Source organism: Sphaeramia orbicularis, chromosome 17 (assembly GCF_902148855.1).
Source record: "Sphaeramia orbicularis chromosome 17, fSphaOr1.1, whole genome shotgun sequence".
Lineage (NCBI taxonomy): Eukaryota > Metazoa > Chordata > Actinopteri > Kurtiformes > Apogonidae > Sphaeramia > Sphaeramia orbicularis.
Window position 1 is genome coordinate 36,577,260 of NC_043973.1, and position 22,521 is coordinate 36,599,780.

General features: G+C 35.5%; 1 protein-coding gene across 1 annotated transcript in view; it reads left to right on the forward strand.

The window, feature by feature from the left end:
* LOC115437883 (carboxyl-terminal PDZ ligand of neuronal nitric oxide synthase protein-like) overlaps positions 1-22,521 on the forward strand; it is a 97,013-nt gene that overhangs the window by 63,449 nt on the left and 11,043 nt on the right. The window contains exons 8-9 of the mRNA XM_030161264.1: positions 11,389-11,544; positions 15,842-16,010. Of these exons, the coding sequence (XP_030017124.1) occupies positions 11,389-11,544; positions 15,842-16,010 (325 nt within the window). The remainder of the gene's footprint in view (positions 1-11,388; positions 11,545-15,841; positions 16,011-22,521) is intronic.

Sequence of the window (22,521 nt, forward strand, 5' to 3'; positions counted from 1 at the left end):
TTACAGTCTAATAACAGTTAGACATTTTTTAAACTTAAACATGTTACTGCAGATCAGGTTTATCTAGAACGGCAAATTTACAGTAATGGTCTGAGTTACAGTGTATGGGATGATGCATATGTGCCCACTGTGTTGGCCGATATGGAAATAAAACAACAAAAAACAAAAATATGCAAGAGACCAGCTTTGAACAGCTGTCCACTGTAGGGATCATTATGCATGAAAGGGTTAAATATGTATTCTATTCTGTTGTATATTTAGCCATGATTACATTGAACATTCTATTATTTGTTTGTTTTTATGTGGAAACATTGTGTTAATTGTAAATAGGGTTAGGCAAAATAAGTCTTTACTTCAGCCTAACCCTTTTCGGTCGCATTGTATATGGAACAATGGATATGTTGTTTTGTGGTTGTTGTTTAACCCTTTCATGCATACTGGTCAGTACAGTGGACGCTTATTCTACAGCTGTTCTCTTGTATATTCATGGGTTTTGTCATTTTAGTTGCATATCAGCCAATACCGTGGACAATTATGCATCATCACAAATACCATTAGTGTAACTTTGCTGTTCTTGACAAACCTGATCTGCAGTAACAAGCTTTAGTGTTAATCAATTGCTAATTGTTATAAGACTGTAATTAACAGTTTTCTGAAACAAAAAAAAACTATACAAATTATCTCCATGAAGTGAGTAATAACTAGTATTAGAGTATGTTAAAATGTGAGAAAACATCGGATTAGTGGCATTAAAAATGTTTTTATTTCATAGTTTTCACACAGTATATCCCTTTCTGATGATGGGTTTTAAATACATGTTTCTTTGCTTCAAAAATTGCATGAAACGCATGGTGTCCATCTAAGTGGACATTTTTGTAATGCCATGAAAAATAGGTTCATAAAAAAATGTCAATTGCAGTGTTTTTTTCATGCCTAAAGAAGGAATAAAATCACTCAAGAAAATAATATTGACTAAGGTTCTCATAATTCATGCATGAAAGGGTTAAAGTAATTAACGACCAAATAAACTACTACTACTAGTACTACTACTACAGTTTTGAGAAATTTAGATTTTTTAAATGTTAAAAATTTTCCTTTACATATAATGGGCCATATTTTGATGGCTTATAACATGAAAATGGATAGAGATATCAATATAGTTACTACTGAGCACTGATAGGATGTTGTAACAGGTAGTGTAGAGGGAGGACCCAAATGTACACAGACAAGTGGGTGAAAGTCAGAAGAGTTTTTAATGGATCTTGGCCGATAGCACTTAGAACAGAAAGGCAGCACTTCAACTACAATAACCATAATAATCACAGGTCTGTCTCTGATAGTTAATGGATGAGGGGAGTCACAGTGAGTGGATACATAACCTGGTTTTGATCCCTGGGTTCCCACGTGGCAGATGCAAATGTTGCCGCTTGGCCAGATGGGCAGACTGGATTGCCGACTTGGTTGATTATCGTTTAGCTCCTGCAGGCGTGTAGCAACGCAGAGGACCCCAGTGGGGAACAGGTAGAAGTGGCATTCAGGATCAGCGGGGGTTTGAAGAACCGCAGAGAGAGCAGATGGATCCCTTACTGGGGCGATGCAGAAGACACAGATGTTTATAGAAGAAACAGCGCTCAGGGAAGTCGGAACCAGCAAACGCCGAGAAACAGGATAAACAAAGGCAGATCTCGTAGTCAAAGATGGAAGGCTGGTCGGTTTACTGGGGCAGAGATGAAGAAACGTAAACAGAATCAGGCGGGGTCGGAACCGGGGAGTCAGGCTGGAGAGTCTGGCCTGCTACTAGAACAATCTGGCACTGGTTGAGCTTATGTTGTGTACAGCTGATTAGGCAGTGGTGGCTCATCAATAGAGGGCGCAAGAGTGCCGCCACACCTGTCTCTCATGAAGAAGAAGACGATAGGAATTACTTAAAATAATTTTACAAAAACATTAATATTTCAATAAATGAGCTATACATGAGACAGCCCATTTTGTTTTGTTTTCAGTCGTTTAGTGAACGGTCAAGTCAAGTGTTTCCTGTTTGGGGGGCAAAAATCTGTGCCCAAGGCTCTCCGTTTACCATAATAGACTCTCGTCGTTTTAAATGGCATGTACACGGTAGAACCCCTCCAGTACAAAAGGTAGGGGAGCCTCTGACCCAAGCACCACCCACAGGAGTAAACGGCACATCCCGAAAAGAATCAAGACCTTCCTCAGAAATAGAATCAGCTAATCTGTCGCTAAGTAATAGTACAAACTTTTGATAAAGTGGTTGGATAGCTAAGTGATTAACACAACTGAATTCAATGCAGGAGGCAGGGGTTTAATTCCCAGCACGAGTAGTATCGTTTATTTCTTTCAACCCTTACATTGATTTTACATCTATTTTTTTAATTAGCCATGTGATCTACCTGCACTACCTTCACTGCTGGTCTAAATGCATTGTCCATATTATCAGACATGACAGGAGAAATTTACATATAAAAAATACACGACTGAAAACACATACTGTGTATTTTTATTTTTATTTAAATTAGTATTTTAAAATAGTGGTGCGTGTACTTTGGTGTATCCTAGAGGGGATATGTGGTTTTATGCTGCATTCCAGAGTTCTGGGAGGTAGAATATGTCTCACTCAGAGTTAACTACATCCCACCTCAAAGCACTCCAGTTGATCCATGTTGAAGATAAACAACAAATATGGAGATCACAAATTTAAGCTCCTGTTTGCTTTGATACTGAAGAGGCATTTTGACAGTACAGTCTTCTCATATACACAAACAAGATGGAAGAGGTGAAATGATGGATGAACTAATTACCTCCACCAGGAGGGATTGTGATCACTTTGCTTTGTGTGCGTGCATGCGTGTTTGTTTGTTTGCTTGTTTGTTTATTTGTTTGTTTGCAAGATAACTCAAAAAGTTATGGACGGATTTTCATGAAATTTTCAGGAAATGTTGATAATGGTGCAAGGAAGAAATTATTAAATTTTGGAGGTGATCGGGGGGGCAGATCAGTCTTGGCAGAGGTCTGCACTCTCCAAATGCTTTTCTTGTTATACATTGTGAAGTTTCTTTTCATTGCGAACTTGCACACTGCGCGCCACCATTGTTGTGTTGACGTCACAGGTGAAAACTGACCTGGATACTGTGCCCCACCCAAAAAGGATTTCACCAGCCTCCACTGGGAGTAGGTGCAGCTGGGAGCAACAGGTGCAACTGATTACTAGCTGATGAGGTGTGCCAAGGTGATGGAGGAGACAGCAGTGGAGTAAACTGTGACAGGAAGTCATACCATATATGGACTTTCATTTCAATGGACTCTATGCCTGGGAGTCGTTATAGACTCAGACTTAAACTTTAAGTCCCACATAAAGAAAGTCACTAAAACGTCATTCTTCCACCTCAGAAACATAGCCAAAGTAATGCCAGTTATAAATCGAAAGGATGCTGAAAAATTGGTCCATGCTTTTATCTCCAGCAGACTGGACTACTGTAATGCACTCCTTACAGGTCTCCCAAAAAGCAGCACAGACAGACTTCAGCTGATTCAGAACTCTGCAGCTACGTTATTAACCAAAACCAAGAAGAGAGAGCACATTACTCCAGTGTTGGTTTCCCTGCACTGGCTACCGGTAACCTACAGAATTGATTTTAAGATACTACTCCTCACGTATAAAGCTCTAAATGGAACCGGACCAAGTTACATTGCAAACTCACTGATCAATTATGTACAAACTAGAACACTGAGGTCATCAAACGCAGGTTTACTAGCGACTCCCAGAAATATTACAAAGAAAATGGGGGACGCAGCCTTTACTAACTATGCACCAAAGTTATGGAATACAATTCCAAAAGACATTAGAGAAGCCAGTTCACTGAATATATTTAAAACCAAATTAAAAACATTTTTATTCTCATTAGCCTTTGAAAGGAGATAAAAACGGGGTCACAATTCAGGAACCAGGAATGTGCGGTTTTTCATTTTTATTTTATTTTATTGTATTTCTGTTTTTATTTTTTATTTTACTGTATTTCAAATTTCATCTTATTTCTTGCACTTCAAAAATTCTATGTATAATCAAATATTTTAATGTGCGCTGCTTTTATTTTTATTTTATTGTATTTCTCTCACATTTCATCTTATTTCTTGCACTTCAAAAATTCTATGCATAATCAAATATTTTAATGTGCGCTGTTTTTATATTTATTTTTATTTTATTGTATTTCTAATCAAATCTAAATGTATTTTAATATTGTATTTTTTTCAATCAATGTGAAGCACTTTGGGCTACAGTTTCTGTATGAAAGGTGCTATACAAATAAAGTTTATTATTATCATTATTATTATTATTATGCACAGCCCCACTACTCCCTGAACTTAAAGCAGCTCCTTTTGGACACACTGATTAATCCAGGTGTGTCTGCTACTTGTTGTCGTGACTACTGTGGTCGGACACACCTGGATTAATCAGTGTGTCCAATAATGAAAGACAGGAAATAAAGGAGCTGCTTTCTGTTCAGGAAGTTGTACATAAAGCCCATTGGGAGAGTGATCCACTGCATCAAAACCACAGGACTCTAACATAGTAGCAGACCCTGACAACCTGGCAAATTCAACTGAGGACGTGTTGGTGAGTTAAAAGGCCATTGGTCCTATTTTTTTTATTACCATACCAACTTTATTTATAATGCACTTTAAGAACTTTACAACTGGCCAAAGTGCTGTAACCAAACATAAAACAAGGGATTAAATAAGTAAATAAGTAAGTAAAGCTAGTGATAACACAGGGTGTAAAACGGGCTAAGGACAACAAAATACAACGATCATAAAAACAAAGACAAATTAAAATCTGATAAAAACAGCATGAAAAATCAGACATGTCACTCATTGCTTAAAAGCCAATGAGAAAAAGTGTGTTTTAGACGTGATTTAACCCTTTCATGCACGAATTATGAGAACCTTAATCAAAATTTTTTCCTGAGTGTTTTTATTCCTCTTTAGGCATGAAAACAACAATGTGATTGAAAATTTTCTTCTGAAAAATTAATTTAAAAAATAAATAAATAAATAAAATTATAATTTAAAAAAATTTAAAATACATTTTTTAAAAAAAAAAATGAAAAAAAATTCTTATGAACCTATTTTTCATGAAGTTGCAAAAATATCCATTCAGCTGGACACCACACATTTAATTTTTGACGCACAGAAACATGTATTTACTGATAAATTGTGTGAAAACTATGGGGAGGGCTTGTGATTCTGGGGGTTTATGCTCAGGAGAGATCTACATAATGTTACCAATTCATGTCAGAAAAGATATGTAGTGCCTTAAAACTTTAATAAAGATATGTGTTTAAAAAAAAAAAAAAAATCCATGAAAATACAAGAGAACAGCTGTAGAGTAGCTGTCCACTGTAGTGACCACTATGCATGAAAGGGTTAAAGACAGGCAGAGACTGAGCCTGTCGAACATCTAAGGGCAACTGTTTCCACAACTTTGGGGCAACAACAGAAAAAAGCAATGATCCCTGCGAAGCTTCTTTTTAGTTTTTGGAACCACAAGCTGCAGCTGATCTGACCTGAGAGCACGAGGGGGGCATAGGGGTGGATCAGGTCAGACAGGTAGGAGGGGCCAAGGCCATTCAAGCATTTAAAAGCAAATAGAAGAATTTTAAAATCAACTCTAAAACGCACTGGCAACCAATGGAGTGAAGCTCAAACTGGTGAAATAGGTTCATGTTTCCGTGTCCCTGTTCGAAACCGAGCTGCAGCATTTTGGACCAGCTGCAGTCGGGAAAGTGCATTTTCACTCAACCCAGCATAAAGTGCATTACAGTAGTCAAGTTCAAGGTTACTTTATTTATACCCGTAGGTAGATTTGTTTTGCAGTCTAGGTGATTGCCTTGGCATTACAACACATACATTAAACATGCAAGACAGGCACTTGATCACGCTTACAGACAGGACAAAAAGTGCTCAGTGTTCCACCATTCATCGGTATAGCAGCATGAATAAGTAAATAAAACAGGTAAGATCAAATAAATAAAAACAAGATGCAATAAAACACAATAAAAACCAGAAAAGATTAAAAAAAAAAAAAAAATCCGGGATAAAAAACAGAATAAGAACATACAATTAAAAAAATTTTAAGTCAAGATTCTTTAAGTTAAGAATACACATCACTCAGGGGAAAATGTTTAAAATGGGGCTGATTAGCACAGATATCTGCTCACAGTGCACCCTGGGTCACACAGATGATTATCTTCACGCCACCTGGTCTTGCCAGCCAGTTCTTTCATTTTGGATAACAGTCACAGAAACACTCTCGTGTATCTTGGGCTGCAGAATCCCAGCATCCCCAACGCTCTGTTTGCTGGGGGACTTGACACACATTACAATTCCAACTAAACACAATAACCCATTACTAATTTCTCTGACCATCGCCAAGAAAATCATTTTTCAAAACTGGAAATCAAAACACTCCTGCCATATCACCCACTGGACAAATTTACTCTCAGAACACATATCAATAGAAAAAATAACAGCCTACAAAACAAACAGTATATCAGCCTTTGAGGAAACATGGAACCCCTTCACAAATTATCTAAAGTCCACCCAGAACTCGTACCAAAGCAGTAACCAAAACCACAGCCATGTACAGGACCACATATCAGACCACATCCAACCCATAACAAACATTTTTTAATTGACATCATCCACATTAACTTCATTCTCTCTCTCTACCTCCATATACAGACAAACCAGGATCCCTGTTCCCCTTCATTCCCACCTACTCTTCTTTCTCCCCCTTTCTCTCCCCTCCCCTCTTTCTCTCTTCAACCAAGCCCCACCCCCCCTTGCCTTTTTCCTTTTTTTGGATTAGAAAGTAATATTTTTATTGTTATCATTATCATCATGTTAACATTATTATTATCATATTGCTATTTACATTTCTGATCTTTTTCATTGTAATATGACGTTGTTTGTCAATACTCTGTCATTGTTGTTGTTTTTTGTTTGTTTATTTGTTTGAGTTTCCTTTTGTTTATGTGTTGTTGTTTTTCTGTCCACATTGTCTTGTTAACTATCACCAATAAAAAAAAAAAAAAAAAAAAAAAAAAATTTAAGTCACAATGATAATAAATAGAACGAAGAAATGGAATCAATAACTAAATAAGTTAGTAAAGTGCAATGTCACTATTTCTTATTGAGCTCAGTGACGGCAACAGGAACAAAGCTGTTTTTATAATGCTGTGTCCTGCACCTTGGGACTAAGAACCTCCGTCCAGAGGAAAGGAGTTATAATCATGACAGTCAGTTGTAGAAGCAGAAAAGCAGTATACTAAATGCACATTCAGCCGACGTGTGTACAGCAGACACAGTTTAAAGTTTCACGTCAACATTCCCAGAGATGATTTCTAGTGTTTGGAATCCATGTGTGGATTTTTCCGACATGATGAAAGCAGACAGACTCGCTGCACATGTCTCTGAGGAGCTCACACTTTCAGGGAGGCTGTCTGTTTTAAAACCGCTTTAGACGTTTTTCTACACATCAGCGTTTGGTCTGTGTTTTTCTTTCCGCAGTTACTCCATTATTTAGGTCGTTTTTGTGTACTTTTGATGAACATTAAATGCCTGTGGCTTGTGTTGATACTGGATATGATCGCACCGGCAGAAACCCGAGTATTTAAGCAGTTTAGTGGTGTTTGTTGACCATGTACAGCGTTAATTATTAATGTTGCGGTGTGATGCATTGTACCAGAGTTGCCCAAAGGCTGTTTTTCATCCGCAGCCTGGCAGGTGAAAATTGAAATTTCTTCACAGTGACAGAAAAACACTAAGCAAACTTGACAAAAAAAGACAAACTATATCATTTAAACTACACGTAGTAGGATGTCCCACACCCAAACCTTGTCAAGAACAAGAAAATGAATGATGAGCAATAACAACATAACACAGAGATAAATTTAAAAAAATAAATAAATAAGGTGAAATATGGATTCTGGTTTCAAACATGAGTGGTTTCCAACAGATTTTTCAGTTTAACTTTGAAGTTACTGATAAAACTCATCATCTTTTCCTGCTGAGTTGTGACTTTATCAGAGAGATGAAAAAGTGCAGTTCAGTCTAAAGCTCAGAAGATGATGATTATCCAGTGTCCTGCAGTGCTGACATTTCATGAGCTTTTTATCCAGACTTTTTAAGATTTGTACATCAGTAGAGAGTAATAAAACAGATATTTAAAGGAATGAAAGAAACTCAAACTAGACTGAGAGGACTGTGCATTGTATGAGAATAGGGTGGAAGAAGAAAACAGTAAAAATATACACAGTATCAATGAAAGTTAAATGATTACTGTTGTTGTTGTTGTTGTTGTTGTTATTATTATTATTATTATTATTATTATTATTATTATTATTATTATTATTATTATTATTATTATTATTATTACTACAACTTTTATTTAATCAGGGAAAAAAGCTCATTGAGATTTATCCCTATTTCAACAGTGTCCTGGCCAAAACAGCAACACTTACTACTAGTTGTAGTAGTAGTAGTAGTAGTAGTAGTAGTAGTAGTAGTAGTAGTAGTAGTAGTACAAAGTCAGGGGAAGGTTAACATCTGGTCAAAAAAATTAAATTACAATAATCTACACCAAACTTATATTTTTTGGGTTAGTAATTTCTTATATTTTCAGGAAAATGTAATTTTAAATGAGAAAAAAAAAAATTGAGGAGTTTTATGAGTGTGAATGTTTGAAAGGTTTTCTGCTGTCATTCTGGGTTCCTTTTCTAAACTTTCATAAATAAACTAAATTTATTCCAAATACATTGATATTTGACTTATATAATTTGTGTCATATTCTAAACACACTGTTTAAAATTAATAAATGTATATATCTATGAAAAAAAACATTTAAATATAATATTAATACTATTTGTATGTTGTAAATAAATAAATAAAAATAAAAACCTGTATATGATATTGATAAGTGAAATAAAAAATGTTTAATTTGATATTTACTTTTGTTGTCCATCCATGATGCTCCCATTTTTCAAAACTCTTGTTATTTAGGTATGATCAAATATTTTTTTCCCCTAATCAATTATTAGGTTATAAAATAGAGGGTTTACAGTATACACTGAATACATTTTAGGATGAAAATGTCAGAGGAACTTCACTTTTGAGAACTTTTTAATTCTTGCAAAAAATAGACATAAATTTTTCGTCCATCTGTGATGCAGTAGTTTTTGATATTTTTCATTTAAAAATATTTGAAACCACATTTTTCTATTTGAGTATGTTTAAGATGGCATTTAGACCTTTTACAATTATGTGTAATATTTGTCTGAAACTTGTCTGGTTCAAAAGTTATGGATCAAAAAGTAATGGGCTGTCCATCTGTGATGCCTTTGACCTCGACCAGTAGTAGTATTAACCTTTATTTAACCAGGAAAAATAGCTTGTTGATATTAAAATTATAAAGAAGAGTAAAAATTGTACGAGTATCGGCATTGGCTCCGATACTCAGTGTGTGTACTCGTACTCATAAAAGTAATCCTATACAAATGCACCGATACCACTTACGGCTGTGTGACATTCCCAGTTCAGTGCAGCAGGTACGAGGAGGAGGAATAATGTGTGTGGAGTGTGAAGAGTGTGGAGATTGAACCAAATAAATGACAGTGATAAAAGTAACGCTGACTGACAGTAACGTTCCAGACACAGACAGATACGGATGCAGCGTTCTGTCCGTTCTCTGCGTACATTCCATCCGTGCTGGCGGATGCGTACCCAGACAGAGAATACCAGCGGGAGTATGGAGTGGTGCGGACCACCGCCAGCGGAAATGAAAACCAAACTTTTCACTCATTTCTCTTTTCTCTTCCTGCTGAAGCTAAACTTTTAAACCTTACCAGTGAAAACGCTGCAACATTAGTATCACATTAGTGTTGCCTCTGTCATCTCCATGTTTGTTATTACTGACTTTCTTCTTCTTCCTCTCATAAAACTTGACTCTTCTTCATGGTATTTGTCCAGTGTGGTTAATTCAGAGCGGCGCCCCCTGGTGGATTAATTGACAAACGCTCATTCCAATACATTAAATGTCAGTAGCAGCACTTTGTTCCAGTCAGACTAATGACAACGACAATAAAGCACATTTACAAAAGGAACTAAGAACTAGAATGGGATTATTAAGTACTCGTATCGGTACTCGGTATCGGCAAGTACTCAAATGTAAGTACTCGTACTCGGTCTGGAAAAAAGTGGTATCGGTGCATCCCTAGTCCTGGCCAAGACAGAAGCAGCAGAAGTCACAGAAAATACAAATTTCAGCCATACATCCACTGTAAAACCATACATAAAACACCATATTAAAAACAGACAAACAACGTATGTTCTTCCTTAAAAGTATTTCAAATTATTGTTTCATTCAAGGTTAAGAGCAAGTAAAAACCGGTAAAAATCAGTTTTGGTCATAAGTTAGAGGAAGCTGAAGGAACTCTGGTCTGAACATGACAGTCACTTTAGAAATCTAGACAAAAAACATCCACAGTAATTATAATATTTTTTTCCTGTTGTCTGAATATCCTTAAGTAAAATATACAACAAAACATGGAAACATTTTGTGCTTTATTTGATTGTATAAACAAAATAAACCCTAAGACCAGAAAAATTACATCAGGATAATGATATTTCCTGCTGTTATGTCATGCTGGTGTCTTTCTCAATAACATGTATGCTATGTAACAAATATGGCAAACCACTGCTCCCTATGTTTGTACTTGGTGGTGTGGGGGTGGGGGGTACAGAGGTTGAATTTACATACAGCGAAAATAAAAATGAACTTTATTTTATAGAATTTCATCACTATTATGATAATTTTTGTGATAACATTGTTGATTTCGTCATATTCACAAAATTCAATGAGTAAAATGCAGGTTATCTTTATCTTTGTTGTTGTTGTTGTTGTTGTTGTTTCTAACTTGTCTTGTCCAGCATCATAACAGAATGGTAGTCTGGCTGCCTTTTTGTGCTGAACAAATTTGCTTTGCCAAAGGGAAACGTCATAAAGTATAAGAGGCTCCCCTTGATATTCTACTGTCTTTATTTTGAATTTTGTTGAACCATATTTTGATGCCGAACCTGACATGAAGGAACAGGGGGAAGGAGAAGAAACAGGGGAGAAAAAGAAAGAAGAAGATGGCGAAGACCCTCACAAGAACAAATCAACAATACTAACAATAACAACCATGGTGATATTATAATAGTAGCAATGACTAGAACCAGAACTGAGTAAACTGGGCAGAAAAAAAAAAAACATTTACAGTTTTTTGATGCTACTGTAAAGTTTAGTGTGTGCTTTTTCCGTCCTCTCTGTCCTAGACGTCCAGTGACCCGTCTCTCTTGCTGAACTCTCCTCTGCTCGGAGCCTCGGGTCCGTTGGCAGCCGAGGCGTCCTGCTCTGCGGAACATCAGGTCCAGCTCCTCCAGAAACAACTGCAGCAGCAGGAACAGCAGGCGTTGGCAGCTTCAGCTCAGGTACACGTCACTCTGGGTCACAAACACACAGCTACACTCATACGAGACCGAGCTGAAAATGAGCAGAATTTAAGAACATATTTTTGCTTCTCTAATAACTATAGGTTCCATCATAATGTGGTGTTACTAAATTATCAACTTATTGACTTTTGATTTGTTTTTTATATTAATCACTTTTGTTTTTATGTACAAAATCACAACAACAAGAAACTACAAGTCACCAGAAATAAAATAAAAACAAAAGGCAAAAACAAAAAAAATAATAGCCACGAAGGAAAAACAGAGAAAACAAAAAACTGATAGATGGCAATAGACAAGAACCAAGACAATAGACAAAACTCACAAGGAAAAAAAAAAAAGACAATGGATAAATACACACACACGTACGTATATATGTATGTATTTATTCAAACACAATAGACAGAAAACAAAGAAAAATAAAGGGACAATAAACAAATAGAAGACCGGGTTGAAAATGAACAGAATTTAAGAACATATTTTTGCTTCTCTAATAACTATAAGTTCCATCATAATGTGGTGTTACTAAATTATCAACTTGCTGACTTTTGATTTGTTTTTTATATTAATCACTTTTGTTTTTTATATTAATCACTTTTGTTTTTACGGACAAAATCACAACAAGAAGAAACTACAAGTCACCAGAAATAAAATAAAAAAAAAAGGCAAAAACAAAAAAAATAATAGCCACGAAGGAAAAACAGAGAAAACAAAAAACTGATAGATGGCAATAGACAAGAACCAAGACAATAGACAAAACTCACAAGGAAAAAAAAAAAAAGACAATGGATAAATACACACACACACACGTACGTATGTATGTATTCAAACACAATAGACAGAAAACAAAGAAAAATAAAGGGACAATAAACAAATAGAAGACCGGGTTGAAAATGAACAGAATTTAAGAACATATTTTTGCTTCTCTAATAACTATAAGTTCCATCATAATGTGGTGTTACTAAATTATCAACTTGCTGACTTTTGATTTGTTTTTTTATATTAATCACTTTTGTTTTTACGGACAAAATCACAACAAGAAGAAACTACAAGTCACCAGAAATAAAATAAAAACAAAAGGCAAAAACAAAAAAAATAATAGCCACGAAGGAAAAACAGAGAAAACAAAAAACTGATAGATGGCAATAGACAAGAACCAAGACAATAGACAAAACTCACAAGGAAAAAAAAAAAAAGACAATGGATAAATACACACACACACGTACGTATGTATGTATTCAAACACAATAGACAGAAAACAAAGAAAAATAAAGGGACAATAAACAAATAGAAGACCGGGTTGAAAATGAACAGAATTTAAGAACATATTTTTACTTCTCTAATAACTATAGGTTCTATCATAATGTGGTGTTACTAAATTATCCACTTATAGACTATTGTTGTGAATTCGCCTCAGTATTGCTCCGGTTTTGTATGAGTTGCTGCTTGACATTCTTTGTGAATGTACATACAGTCACGTAAAAAATTATTTGCCCATCAAAAGTCATTAAAAACAATGGTTATACAATCCAGTCCTAACTCATGTGTGTATTATGTGACTAAAACAGACAGAAAAGAAAACATGGAATGCCTAAAAGCACTGTTTTTGTCAGTACAATGCCATAGATATTGATGTATGAACTGAAGTGATTTTGGTTTTTATCAAGAAAACATGGAAAATGACTAGATATCAGCTCTGAAATTAAACTATAATGAGCTATTTTTGTTATCATTATATTTGTCCAAACAAATGTACCTTTAGTTTTACCAGGCATTAAAATGAACAAGAAATTGAAGAAAACAAGGATGGTCTAATAATTTTTTCTGCAAATGTGTGTCACCTGGTTATAGTTCATGGATCAATATCTTTAATGATGTTATTAATTTCCTGGCATTCTGCTGATTTTTTTTTTTTTTTTTTGGAATCATTTTTGTTTTGTTTAGATTGTTGACTAGAATAACTGATCAATAGCAACATCACTAAAATAACCTGAGATTGGAAAATTTGTTTAACTCATAAAGACTGGGAGCAACTTCTGTGGCAGTTCCCAAATGATTTTTTTTTTTGTCTATTTAACCTTTCTTAAGTCATTTATCACCATTTGTTACAAAATTATCCTCTGTATTTTGCATTTCTCAGTGTAAATGAGGTAGTTTTTCCCTATATTTAATTTACTCATCATGTTTATGTTCATGAAAACTCAAAGGTTATTATTTTACAACAGAAAAAAATGAAGTGAAACTGACTTTTTCAGCAAGGATATCAATGACTGAACATAAAAACACTTATCTACATCTTCTGTCATTGATTCAACTCCATGGGTTTTACTGGTGAATCAATGTTGTAGAAGATGACGGTGTTTCCTTGGTAACTATGGAGCCTCATATCTGATGACCACGAAAAGATGACAAACTGCATTTTACCACAATTTACATGTATTGATAGGATTAGTGGATCGACAGGTATTAAACATTTTAGATCAGATAGTTTTGGTCACTAGTGGCTGTTTGGGTCTTTATGGGTTAATTACTATTTTGACAATTATGCCTAATGTTCAAACATAAGACAATTCAAAAACACTTATAAGAAAATGTTTTTCACAAGATATAGGGAAGAGGGTTATTAATTGTCACCATATGTTCACTGTTGTTTGTTTATTTATATATATATATATATATATATATATATATATATATATATATATATATATATATATATATATATATATATATATATATATATATATATATATTTCCTTCCTTGAGTTAGTTATTTGTTTATTAGCTAGCACAACAAAGAAAGGAATTAGTAAAAGATTTTATGTGTATTTGTATGTGTGTATATGTGTAAACTTATATATGTGTATATGGATGAATGAGTGTGTGTGTGTTTGCAAGTGTGTGAATAGATATATAAATATAGAAGAGTAATGTAAAAGGAAGAGGGACATATATTATCAATAATATTGTGGGGAGAGGGGGTGGGATTAAATAAGTTATACTTCTTCCCACCCCCTTTCGGGCATGTAAATGGAATTATTGTGCTTTTCTTCCAACTAAGATCATTATGATTCTTGATATTTGTATTATTATGTATGTTTTGCAAGTGCATATATGTTAAATTTCATTGCATGTTCGGAATAAATCATTAAATCAAATGTCACTAATTTGCATCATAGTTATAATTGTATGTGCTTATTCAAATTAACCACTTAATTTTAGGATATGTGTCACAGCAACAACACAAAATCTTCTGTAATTGTAAATATATTTTAAGCAGTAAGGGGTTAATGGAAAAAATAATGTTGTTTTACACAAACCTCTAAAAAGCCATTTGAAGCTCCCCGTTTCCCATCTACCTTCTAAGTATGTCACATGTACTTAAAAATCTCCTGTCGTACTTTCCATCTGTTTATTGCCACATTAATGGTAATGGGACCCGCATTTCTATTGCGCTTTTCCGCTTTGATGGTGCTCTAATGTGTCACGTTCACCCTTTTTCACACACATTCACCCGCCGCTGACTGTTTTACTGCTGTGAACAAAGTCCAAACTCTGCGAGGGCCATTAGGCGGCTCTTTTTCCTGAACTTTCATCAAACTGAAAACCAAAATGTGTCCTGAAGCAAAATGAGGAGTGTAATGTCCAAGAAATGCGGGTCTGCTTTCTTGTTCAAACACCTTAGTGAAGTAAAACTTAAAATTAAACCTTTAGAGGGAGACGGAAAAAAGTCAACTGAAGAAAATGTCAGGAGATGATGTTTGACTTTCAATCTGCAAAACGCTGAATAAATCAACTCACTAGTTCCATTTTCAACCAGTGGTGTGTTAAATAGAATATTAAGGTATTTTTGCTCATTACATCTGCCTCTTTTTATCATTCTTCTAAACTTTTACTTGAAGTTTTACAGAGTTTCACAGCAAATTAAAGTAATCATGCCTGGGCTGTAGTTCAAGGCCTTTGAAGGCTTGTTTGATTATAGAGTTTTTGGCCTTGGCTTTGACAGAGGCTGTTTCATAATGCTGATGTGCTGGTTTAAGCCTGTCTCTTCTAATGTGGCTTCTAGAGAAACCAAAGTCTTTCAACAAATTCATTAACAGCTAAAGAGCGAATCTGTGGGCCTAGCGAACTCCACATTTAACAACCACTGAGGAGCTTAAGTAGCAGGTTGCCAGCCCAGTGGGTTTTAATAAATGACTTCATCCAGCTGCTCTGGGTCTTACTTTGCAGACTGTGTCGCCTTGTGTGTTTTTAACAATGTGTGTGATGCGATGTGCAGGTGCATGTTCTCCAGGATCAGCTCTCGGTGGAGGTCTGTGCGAGGACCGAGGCTCAGTCCAGAGTTCAGAGGCTGTTGCAGCAGAACACTGACCTGCTGCAGCACATTTCCCTGCTGGTCAAACAGATTCAAGAACTGGAGCTCAAAGCGGCCGGCCACTTAACGTCAAGTGAGTGGAAGTCTGATTTTATGTTGATTTAAACTCATTGTGTGTAGCATTTTCCCCAAAAAAACTAAACTGTCTATAGGCCTGTACAGTTATAATTAGGGATGCACCGATATCAGTATCAGGTCCGATACTCAGCGTGTGTACTTGTACTCGTAAAAGCACTCCGATACAACCGCACCGATACCACTTACAGGACTGGGACATTTGCAGTTAAGTGCAGCAGGTAAGCGGCGGTGTGGAGTGTGAAGAGTTTAAATTTTCTAAATAAATGACGGTGATAAAAGTAACGCTGACTGCAAGTAACTTTAACCCTTTCATGCACAGTGGTCACTCCAGTGGACAGTTATTCTCCAGCTGTTCTCTTGTACATTCATGTATTTTATTGCTTTAGTTCCATATCAGCCAACACAGTGGACACTTAAATGCATCATCCCATGCACCGACATTCAGACCATTACTGTAACTTTACTGTTCTAAATAAACTTGATCTGCAGTAACATGTTTGCGAGTAAATCAATTCCTTGTTATCATTATGAGACTGTGATTAACAGGGTTTTTTTTTTTTAAACAAAAAGTTTGTTTTTGTGCATATTATCTCCATAAAGTGAGTAATAACTTATATTAGAGTATGTTAAAACGTGACAAAACATCAAATTGGCAGCATTTTAAAATATTTTATTCATACACTGTGTATCAGTAAATAAATGTTTCTTTGCTTCAAAAATTAAACACATGAAGTCCAGCTGAGTGGATATTTTTGCAATTCCATGAAAAATAGGTTCATAAAAAAAATTCAATCGCGGTGTTTTTTTCATGCCTTAAGAGGAATTAAAACACTCTCAAAAAAAAAAAAAAAAAAATCTTGATTTATGCATGAAAGGGTTAAAGACCCAGACGGATACAGACGCAGTGTTCTGTCCGTCCTCTACGTACATTCCATCCATTTTCCAAGTGCTGGCGGATCCGTAGCCAGACAGAGAATACCACCGGGAACCGTGGAGGTAGAGGATCTGTTCAGAGTTAGTGAAAAACTAGATATATTTATGAGAACTCCCCTCATCAGTATCAACATTAGCATTAGTATCACATTAGTGTTACCTCCTCTGTCGTCTCCATGTTTATTATTACTGACTTTCTTCTTCAGAAACTTTACTTTTCTTCGTAGTATTCATCCAGTATGTTTAAGAGCAGCGCCCCCTGGTGGATTAATTAACACTCATTCCAACACAACCTCTTTAGCCCTATCAGCCCGCCCGTGGGCCGAAAAAATTATATTAATATTCATCTTCTATAAAAATATAATAAATCAGGACAATGGATGTTTTTTTTTTCAACTTTTGCTCAAAGTTTAGACCCTAATGTTAATAAAAGTACATCAAAAGTGTATTTTAGTGCAAACTTTAATGTTCAAACATGATTTTTAATCTTTGTGGGGTGAAATATACGCTATTAAGAATCTCAAACACAAACATTTAATTTATGCATATCATCGTCAATCCAGCCGAAAAAAAAGACGAGGATAAAAAAATTCTAATTTCTCTTTTAGTTTGCTACAGTTTACTCAGGCATAGTAATAAGACACAATATTTTAGACAATGGGAATAGATTCTGTGAGGTCTCTAAATGTTCATAGACACCAAGAATATCCATATGAACCTTATTATTATAAGTATTATAAGTAATTCTTCATTTACTTTGGGTATGTCTTTTTAGGCGTTTTCCCCTGAAAATATGGTCAGGGTTTAACAGGTTAAATGTCAGTAGCAGCACCTTGTTCCAGTCAGACTAATGACAACGACAATAAAGCACATTTACAAAAGGAACTAAGAACTGGAATTGGATTATTAAGCACTCATATCAGTACTCTGTATCGGCAAGTACTCAAATGTAAGTACTTGTACTCGGTCTGGAAAAAAGTGGTATCGGTGCATCCCTAATTATAATCATCACCTCTGACCTTCTTTCATTGTGTGGAGGTGTGTTTACCTGCAGACATCTGTCCAGCCTCTGTACTTTCCATCTTATTCTTGTTTTTGCTGTGTTGTGCTATTCATTTCTCGAGGGCATTGACCTTCAAGCAATGTATTTGAATGTCCAGCCAATATTAACAATGCAGAACAACAGAAAAACAAAACCACTCTTCTCCTTTCACTACTCTTATGCCAGGTATATACTGGGTGATTTTGGGCTGTCACGAAAACATAACAATGTCTTCGATCAGCTTCATCACACAGTAAGAGGTTCACAGGTGATTGTTGTCCCAATGTTTCGGCCAAAAAACAGCCTAGATCTCTGGTGTCAAACATGTGGCCCGGGGGCCAAATCCAGCCTGGCCCTTAGGATGAATTTGTGAAAAGCAAAAATTACACTAAGATATTAACAGTCCTTTTAGTTCAGGTTCCACATCAGAACAATTCAATCTCAAGTGGGCAGGATTCAGCAAAATGCTATCATAATAACATAGAAAAAATGACAACTCCAAATTTTTCTCTTTGTAAATGTAAATATTTTCATGTATTTACACTAAAACGTATAATTTGGGGGAAAAAAAAAAAAGTGAATAACCTGAACAAGTATGAACAACCTGAAATGTTTTAAGAGAAGTACAATTTTAACAATATTCTGTCTGTTACTAAATGTTTTGTGTATTTGTAGATCCACTATGATCTGTAAGTTATAATGTATACTACAAATAAAAAGTTAAGGATATTTTTAATTTTTGGGGTATTTTTTCAGTTGGGATTCTTGCACAGCACTTTTTACTTTTTTGTGTGTGAATTGAATTGAAACACATTTTTCTAATGACCAGACATAGTTTTATTTACAACTGGCAAAAATGACCCAAAAAAATGACCCAAAAAAATTAAATATCTTCAAGTTTTTGTTTGTAGTGTATATGTATAAATGATAAACTGAGGTATAATATTGTTAAAATTACACTTATTTTTTCAGTTTGTTCATGTTATTCACATCTTTTGAAAGGATCGTTTATAGATGTAAACCTTTTCATAATGCAAAGTTACTTTTTCGCTCCAAAACATAGAGAAACATTTAGAGTTAACCTTATTTATATATTATTATGTTATTATTTTACTGGTTCAGCCCACTTCAGATCAAATTTAGCTGAATGTGGAACTGAACTAAAATGAGTTTGACAGCCCTGGCCTAGATCAAATTGACAATGTGAAGTTGCTGTAACGTTCACCTACTTAACCAAATGGAACATATCATAAAATACTACCTACCTACCTACTGCCAAAAACTACTAACCTCAAACTTTCTTTGCAAAGTTGTCATCCCATGTTGTCTTCGTCTCCCAAGTCAGTTGTCTCCTCCTTCCCTTTGACTTAAGGTTTTTTTTTTGTTCACATAAATACCACTATTGTAACGATATTAGGCTAAATCAGGCTCGTATTATTTCCACCCTTTATAGTTAACCAGCGTATAACCTAGTGTTGCATTTGACAAGAAAATATGCCCTGAACTTGCTTAGGTGTCTGTATCTACTGAAGGTACGTTAACTCACCATCAGCCATCACTCGGTACATTTACATGCACAGATCAGTCAAGCTACAACTGCAACTCAACCAAGCTGTTTAACTGGACTGTTGTCTTTGTCCCAGTCTACATGCATCAGAAATGTAATTAATTATTGTCGAAATCATGTTGTCTCCGCTGTGATAGGTGTCAATATGCACTCTTAAGTTGTTAAACCACAACACTTGTCAATAATGAGCGAACAAGTTAGCAACCTAGAGGTAAACTGGCACAACAATGAACGACATTGCAAATATGTGCATATTTTACTTTCTGTCCGCTCTACTTTTCATGCAGATGAGAAGCATGATGTTCAATGTTTGTGCAGAACACCTCACCCTGTTCTAGTCCGACTGGTCTGTTTACACGCAGGCATAGATGGACTTTCAGCTGCATTATCTAGGTGTGTTAGTCCGACGATTTAAACTTCAATTCCAGTCAAGCTGAGGTGTTTACATATACTTTTAAAGCCCACTTATAGTCAAACTAATGCAATAATTAATGTTTTAGTGTCTTGTAAACCCACTTAGTGTTATTACTCCCCACAACCACCTCAGTTGTACTAGATGAACCTTCCCAGCTTGTCCATGTTGTTCACACTGTTCAGTTTACGGATGAATATTTACAGTGTTTGGTGAAAAGTGAATCAGATTCTATTATCACTGATTCATTCATAACCTTTATTTAAACTCGGAGATATATTGAGGACGCAACCTCATTTACAATATAGCTGAGACTAAACAAAACATTTGAAACATACAGTGGACATATCAGAAATACCAAAAAGTAACAAAGACAGATTAAAAACAGAGAAGTCTACTTAAAAACAGGAGTGGCTGGAGGTAAAATAAGATGGAATTATAGATTTAAAACACAAAATATTTGAAACATACGATGCACATGTCAGAAATACCAAAAAGTAAATCAAAAACGGAGAAGTCTACATAAAAACAGGAGCGGCTGGAGGTAAAATAAGATGGAATTATAGATTTAAAACACAATATATTTGAAACGTACAATGCACATACGTATCAGAAGTACCAAAAAGTAAAAGTGACAAAGATGAACTAAAAACAAGGAAATCTACTTAAAAACAGGAGCAACCGGAGGTAAAATCAGGCAAGGCAGGTTTATTTATATAGCACATTTCATGTACAAGACAATTCAAAGTGCTTTACATAAAACATAAAAGCATTATAACGGGGGATAGGGGAAGCAATAAAACGTATAGATATTTAAAAACAAACCAGAATACCGATAAAACAGATAAAAAAAAAAGTGAAGGATTTAAATTGTCCTAATGATAATAGTGTGGTCAGTTTATCAGTCTTTATTTTGTCTCAGAGTTTCTTCCACATTGGTGTTTGCATCCTGTTTAGTACCAAGCTAGAACCTGGGAAAATGTAACACCCCCCCCCCCCCCCCCCCCCCCCAAAAAAAAAAAAAAAAGAATCCTGGTGGCCTCTTAATGCAGACCTATCACCCCTCTAATGAGACATCAGTATGACCCTACATCCTGTTTCTGAACCAAGCCACGCCTCATTATATAAGCGTCAACCTAATGGAACATAACAGCGACCATTAGCTTAGCTTCACCGTTTACAACTATTACAGGACAGGTAGAAGACGTGTGCTGATGACGACTAATTCTTGCATCTTCACTTATGTGTGAGATTCAGCAGTTTTTGTCATTGCATAGTCTGCAAATGCGTCATACCTAAGTTTATTGCATCCCTGTCGCACACTGTGACTGCCAAGAAACTTCTGCTGAAATCACATAGTCTGTAGGAGCCTTAAGAGGGATCGCAGTTCTATCTGAGAGATAAAACTCTGGGCAAAGCACACATGTAGACACCTCTTTCCCTGTTTCCTGTCACACTGAAAACATGAAGGAGGAAGAAGAAGAAAGTGTGTGCTTCAGCTGTATTCCCCTCAAGAGCATTCACATTTGCAATAGTGTGGGGGAGTTTTTCAGCTTTGTTCTTGCTATCGGCATTCACTCTCTCCACAGCGCGTTTTGCAATTTGTGGAGTGGAGGGGTTGAAAACTTTTAAAGCTTCACTGTGTGATATTTAGTGACATCTAGTGGTGAAGTTGTAAATTGCAACCAACTTAAAGACACTGAATTTAACAAAGCAGATGATGGAAATACACTTTAACACTGAACTCCACCTGACATAAAACAAAAAATTAAAAGAGCACTTCTGTTTTATTTTGTGTTTATTACCTCCGCCGTTATGTTTTCATCCGTTTGTCTGTTTGTTTGTTTGTTTGTTAGCAAGATATTCTCAAAAAGTTACAGACGGATTTGGATGAAATTTTCAGGAAATGTTGATACTGGCACAAGGAAGAAATGATTAAATGTTGGTGATGATCTGCCTTGGCAGAGGTCTGCGCTCTCCAAGTGCTTTTCTAGTTTTTATTATTCCTTTATTTATCCAGGAAAGTCCCATTGAGATAAAACATCTCTTCTTCCGTCAAAATGGCACCAACTAATACTTTCATAAAAATTCAGAAAAGATAGTAAAAGAAGAGTAAATGAGAGGTAGCAATGATCGTAAGATAAGATGTGACTTTATTTATCACACAATGGGGAAATTTCACAGTTAACAGCAGTAATACACAACAAGCAAGTGCAGAGAAACAACGCGTAAAAAAAAAAAATAAGGCCGTCTCAAAAAGTCCACAAAACAGTAGTAAAAGTAGCGCAAAAGTTACAAAATGTGTACCCCTCGTTGCGCAACTCCTAGCGGATGTAGTGATGATAAAGAAAGGACTAGATTAATATTGAAAAGTATTGTAAGGACATACCAGAAAAGGAGCTACAGTAGAAACACTCACTGTGGAGGTTTCTAAAGAGCTCATTGGAGTTATTGAACATATAAATCTAACTAGAAAAGCACTCAGAGTACAGACCTCCGCCCCCACTCCAATCACCACCAAAATTTAATCATTTGTTCCTTGTGCCAGTATC